We start from the raw sequence: 6,535 nt of genomic DNA on the forward strand, positions 1-6,535 counted from the left end.
ATTTATATTTTATAATAAATATGGCGTAAAAAGTAATTAAATAAAATATAAATTCTTGCATTTACAATATATAAGAACTATTATTGATTAAATTCACAATTGTCAAGTGTGGATTTTAAATCCAATCCTAGTAATAAAAATTTTTAAAATCTGAATCAATTAAATTACTGTATTTCATTATTAGAAAGTGAAAATTTTCTGTAACATATATGTTCAAATAATAAAACCTTTAAGATAAATATTCAAATATTCTTGTTTACATCCAGTTCCACAATTGTACTTATTGTGGAAGTGCACGATTTTGACTTGTCATAATAAAAACAAAAAAACAGCAGCAATTATTTTAATGTGTTTAATTGACTTAAAAGGTGAAGAAAATAAAGAATACTAGGCCTAGATTTGGTTGATTTGGATACAGCCATGGTTTGTTTTCATTTTGTCTTCAATAAAGGATGTCATCACATATTATATTAGCCAATATTAGATTATCATTGACTGGTTTTTTGTTGCTACATGCAACCGTAGTCACATGCAATCCTCAAAATAGAAACTACAGTAATACTCCAAACTTACGCGATAGGTGGGACCGAGCAATAACCACGTAAGTCGAATTTGAATAAGTCGGGGTATAATTTCGCAATTTGTGTAAACTCCAAGTCAGATGTATGTACGCTAATAAATGTTCTCGTTAATCTTATCTCGTCTTTTGATTCGTTCACGGTTACAAGAAATCACCACATAGAGTCTCTCAAGTCTCCATAGATATAACAAACACAGAAATAAATAACACAAAATAAATTGTAGCTATGCGTCGATTCTGCGCAACACGTCCAAACATGTAAGCTGAACAATAGTGTGGGGGGAGTGAGTAATCAAGAGTTGCATGGCGCTCAAACAAAAGACGAATCGATGGGATTTGAAAATCGCGTAAGTCGAGGTATTACTTTATAGGAAAACTTCTCTGAAGCAAGATTGTATCAAAAATTGAATATACATTGCCTGAAATAGTTGCATATATCACTGCCCCTTTGATAAAGTTTAAGCCAAGTAATACAGACTAAATTTTATATGTATTGGTGATAAGACTGCACTGCACACCTGCTAGTTGTAAAATAGACTATGAAGAAACATAATTTAATCAATAAATGATATAAACATTTAAGTTTTAGTTATAATAATAAAATATAAAAACAAAACATTTAATATGCTTTTAATGAAACAGATTATAGTAGTGGTTCTCAAACTTTTAAAGAGCTGCCTTCTCTTTTGTACAAAAATTCTAAGTTTTTTGTATAAGAATACTGATATATATTTTTCTTAGAATATATTTTATTCTACTAAAACTAAACCTTTCCTAAAAGTTTTTGATAGTGTACAACTATACAGTTGTAAAAAAAATCAATGTACTTTAAAACCTGTATGCAATAGTAATCAAATTCTGCATTTGGAACTAAATTGAAAAAATAAAGAATCCATTAAAATATAAAACCACAAGGACACATCATTAAAGAACAGTTTCATCACAAATGTTACAAATCAGAAAATGGCAAATTTAATCTGGCAATTAATGAAAACTGACCAATGTCAGAGATGGTTTTACAACTTGCCAATTTGCAACATTTGCAATAAAACTGTTCTTTAATGCTGTATTCCTGTGCTGTGATGATGTATAAAATTTTTATTTTTTTTTTACTACAAAAATGAAAATTATAATCGTTTATTTTTAATTTGAAAATTAAAGAAAGGAAGAAGGAAAAAAAAATCAATTTAGTACAAATAATACAAAAATTCGGTTTCATTAATAAAAGTAAACAGCTTAACTAAGAACATTCAGCTACTGGGGGAAAAGAAAAGTAAAAGATTTCAATTTAAACTGGTCCATTCTAAAAATCACAGACATCATCAAAATTTCAACAATCTCTAGCTCAGTATAAGAAACAATTTTAGAAAACAGAGCTTAATTTGAGTGAGAGAAAATGAAAGAGACATGCATAAAGCAGCATGCCGTATTTCAGTTGCACACTTCAACAGTTTCAAACTGGCCTTTACCCTTTTCAAATTTCCGATAACTCCCACCAGATGTGTGATTCCTGATGTGCACCAAGGTGGTTCCTTTTCTTTCGGTAAAAGAGGCTTTTAAATCGAACATCCCAGCGAGTCTTCATTGCTTCGGAATGGTTTATTGTTACCTTAGAAGGAAACCCAATCGAAATCAGTAAAGCGGAAGATAGAGCGATCGAGTCTGGTTGAAAAATTGCCAAAAGTCTTCTTTCAATAAGCTCCTTGATGTTACAAGCAGAACAAGAATATGAGGACGAAAGAGATAGTTATGCCCCCTTATTCCTCTTCAGCATCTTTTAAGAATATAAGAAGATTTTTTTATGTTCCATCCATTCCAAGTTCATTCGAGCGTTTCATTTTTCATTTTTTTTCCTCGATCACCATAAAAAAAAGTATCGTGTATCACTTCCGTAACCGGAACGATGGCAAAAAAATCATTAAACATGAATCCGGATTCGAGTCCTGTAGTAAAATGGAAAGAAATGTGTTTACTGGTGTCACGGGAAATTGTGAGGTGAATGTTTGTGAGACAGAAGCAGGAGTCATGAGTGTCGTATATCTTTTCTTGGCGCCGTCTGCGGGGCTCCTGGATATTCCACCATCTCTCTTCTTATATGGCATTGTAATATACCGTATATCTTCATGTATAAGTTTGGTTCCGGCGTTCTTCCAGCCGTTTATCATACGGTCTTATACGTTTCCTATAGTCTTAAGCAGAATAGTAAAATATTCCCTATATAAACGGGTCTTACAAAATATCTAAACGTAATATCAGAACTAATTATATTATTTATAGATAAGAAAACGTTTCTAAAATATCTTTATTTAAGATTGTGCACGTGTGTATATAGGGGAGAGTGTAGTTTCTGTGTATGTGTGTATGTAAATATAATACAATACATATGACGTTGCAAATGCTTTTATATAAATACAGCACAGAATTTAAAAACAAACATATACCATATTAAAAAAATCAAAATTTAAATTAAATTAAATTCTTTATTTCTCTAAAGACATTAATATATATATATATATATAAAGTATCAATTTATTTAAGTATTATTAATTTACTACTTAATTATAATTACATTATAAAAATGAAAAATTATATTAATTATTTTAATTATTTAGTATTTTATCATTTTCAAGTTATTCAAGAGTAAGATAAAGTTGTGTTTTAGAATGTTTTGACTGCATTAAGGAAACATTTTCATTCAGAAATCTACTCTAAACTGAAAGGGTTGTTGATAATGTGACAGAATCCTACAAAGAAGTGTCAGACTTTCAAAGAAGGTTTTATACTCTTAAGTCTTCTCGTTAATAAAACATTTTCTCCAACCTTACTATCTGCAAAACTCCTTTGCTCCTTTATATAAAAAAAAGTTTTTGGACACAAACTAGAACTGTATATTTTTTATTTTTATTTTTTTTTAAATTTCTGTTTAAACCGATTTAGTTAATCTTCGTTTTTTTTTTTTTTTTACTTCAGAAGAGTTTAAATTATTAAATTTTTACTCAATTCATTAATTTTCGTTATTGAAAAAGCGCGAATGAAGCACGAAAGATTATTATTTTAGTTTATCTATCAATAATTATAAAATTAATACAAATTTAACATTTTTTAACGAAATTTTATTTCTGTTTTACTTCTGCCAATGTTTATTTTTGAATAATTGTTATAATATATATATATTTTTTTCAATAAAGTGAACGGAGAAGAAGGATTGTTTCCACGAATATTTTATTATTATTATTATTATTTCAGAGAACAGGAAACCTGTTAAAACTATTATTTATCGAGGCGAGAATGGTATCATAAGAAGATATTTTATTGTTTACAAACAGGTTTTTTTGATTTACGGAACTAAAATTGAAGATGTAGATGGGAGAAAGTGCAGCATCCTGTATTGATTGCCACAATTAGATTTATTTTTCATGATAGTAGATGACAGCTTCGACCAAAATAATAATTCTTCCTATTTTATACCTTGTCTATTCTTTACGACATTACACATTAAAAAAAAAAACAAAATTTGCTAAAATCATATAAATATATTTCAGTCTTTCCGCATTAGATTTGAAATTATGGACAAAGCTATCAACTCTACGTTATTTTTATTAAAAAATAATTTTTTATGACACTCAAAGAGGCTTAATTAATGACGATAAAAGTATATTGCCTTCGAATAATGAAGCAATATTTGCAAAACAAAATGATATTGATCGCTGGCAAACAAGAGAGGGCTGCAATACTGACAGTTGTTCGTGTCTTCTCTTTGGAGAGAATGACGTCACGTGAGAAACACGATTGCTTCTTTCTTTTTTTTTCACTCCTTCTCTCTGTTTCTTTTATACTTGAAGTAAAATACACGTAAATAGGCTTCTTAATGCACGGAAACGTTTAGAATAAAATACGATCTACGCCCAATACTAAAGAAAAGATTTTAATTAATTAATTTTAAAAGCTAAGAAACGGTTGCCAAAAACTCTTTCGTTTTTCCAATAAGCAAAGAATTTTCTCATTGATATTAAGCTTTTAGAAGCTATTCTGTCAGTTAAAATGTAAAAAAGAAAATATTCTTCTTTTTTTTTATATCAATAACTTAAAATGTGAGAATGTTTCTCCTTGAAGCTATACATTTAATCATCTTCTATCGCGCCTTCAGTTAAAATCGAAGCATAAATAAGGGAGAAAAAAAACGTTTAAAAATGCTTTCTAAGTAAACATTTTCTTTTCTTGCTAAGTACTGAAATACTAAACGTAAACCATACAACTAATTTCATTCTATTTAAATAAAGCTAAGTAACATTTCTCATTTTCCTATTTTAAGTGTCCTTTAGAGGAAGGAAAAAAAATATATATATATTTCTGCTTGGAGACAAAAATAAGATTTTAGGCATATAAATTATTAAAAAAATAATGTTTCTTTTACTAAGAAATAATAGCAAAGTGAACGGTGAACGTTTAATATTTAACGTATAAATTGTATTAGGTTCGTTTCTCTACTCTGAAATTTCTGTTTTTAAATTAATGCCAATTATAAATCAATAAAATTAAGTTTTTTTTTAAATCCTATTTTATTCCTAAAAAAAGTGAATTTATATAAGTGACTTTCTTGCATTTTATATGAAAATTACACTTCTGTAGTAATAATAATTTTCTACATTTCCTTTATCTAAAATAACTGATAAATACGAAGCAACATTGTTCTGACTTTCTATGCCTTATCTAAATTCTCTTTTGTAAGAATAACCTGGTATAACTCTTCTAATAATCTGAAAATAATCTTTAATTTAATCTGAATTGGGCTGCAATTCTCTTGCTAATATTAATCGTATTTTATCAATTTAAATAGAGATAATTCAGAGTTATATAATTTCAATTTTAACATCGTGTTATTTTGAAGTAGAAAATATTATTTTTATACCCCGAGCTGGCAAAAAAAGATGATATCAACTCTGTAAAGAAACTAAACTCGTATTTTTAACACATTAACTTATAAAAATGGCTTTTCTTTATATTCTTAACCTTAATTTTTATATATATAGGCCTATATAACTGAGCTTATTTTTGAATACGAACTCCAAAAATTAAATGCATTTCATTTAAAATTTGCGGTAGTAGAAGAAATTAAAACGTTATAAATATATACGATTTATTTTACAAAGTTACAAAAATTCTCTAGTGATTTCAGCTTATATAAATTGAAAAATACAAATTCAAAATAATAAATAATACAGAATTTAAAAAAAATTCAGTAGTAATTAATGCACTTTTTTTACTTTCGAAAATGTAAAATAAGTGTAAAAATATTAGCAATTATTTCTATTCTTTCGACCTTTCTTATTTATATAAATTCGAGAAAAGAAAATTTAAATAAAGACCGAAAGTTTTCGAATAGAAAATTTACAAGAGAATAACGAAAAAAAAAAAAAAAAAACAGATAGAAGAGTTACACTTTTATAAGATAGAATTATAAAAGAAGAAGTTTCAATTTTTAATGGGATCAGATGTTAAATAGGAGAAAATGATTTCGTTCTTTTCACTGCTTATCCTCACCTGTGACAATCGCCAGGATGGAACTTGCAGAAATGAATGTCACCAACCACGACATGTAACTTGTCGCTGCCACGTCTCGTTGTGTTCTGCCGTCTGATCAACTTCTACTTCGATTCGCTACGATCCACTGAAAACGAGGCCAAAAGAAGTACAGGAAGTGACGTAAACCAAATCAAGATACACCACTAAATCAATCCTAAATACTATTACTTTAGGCTCTCATTTCTGAAAATTATTCTTAGGAAAAGAAAAGAAAAAAAAAAATTCTTAATCACCTTTAGAATGTAATTTCACACAACAGACGTTTCGAATTATTATTTTTTAAATCGTTTTTCAGTTTTAATATTATGAAAATGGCGGAATTTAATGTTAAAATGGAGACGAGTAGAGAAATTAATTTTTTATAATTTTATT

At 27.9% G+C, this 6,535-nt stretch overlaps 1 protein-coding gene across 1 annotated transcript in view; it reads right to left on the reverse strand.

The window, feature by feature from the left end:
- The window catches only part of LOC111640427, a 19,739-nt gene extending 13,540 nt beyond the window's left edge, over positions 1 to 6,199 (reverse strand). The window contains exon 1 of the mRNA XM_023386439.1: positions 6,122 to 6,199. Coding sequence (XP_023242207.1) covers positions 6,122 to 6,176 — 55 coding nt within the window. The 5' untranslated portion in view covers positions 6,177 to 6,199. The remainder of the gene's footprint in view (positions 1 to 6,121) is intronic.
- Between the last annotated feature and the right edge of the window lie 336 nt (positions 6,200 to 6,535).

This window comes from Centruroides sculpturatus, unplaced genomic scaffold, assembly GCF_000671375.1.
Source record: "Centruroides sculpturatus isolate CEXI.00-Female unplaced genomic scaffold, Cexi_2.0 scaffold1094, whole genome shotgun sequence".
NCBI classification, from domain to species: Eukaryota; Metazoa; Arthropoda; class Arachnida; order Scorpiones; family Buthidae; genus Centruroides; species Centruroides sculpturatus.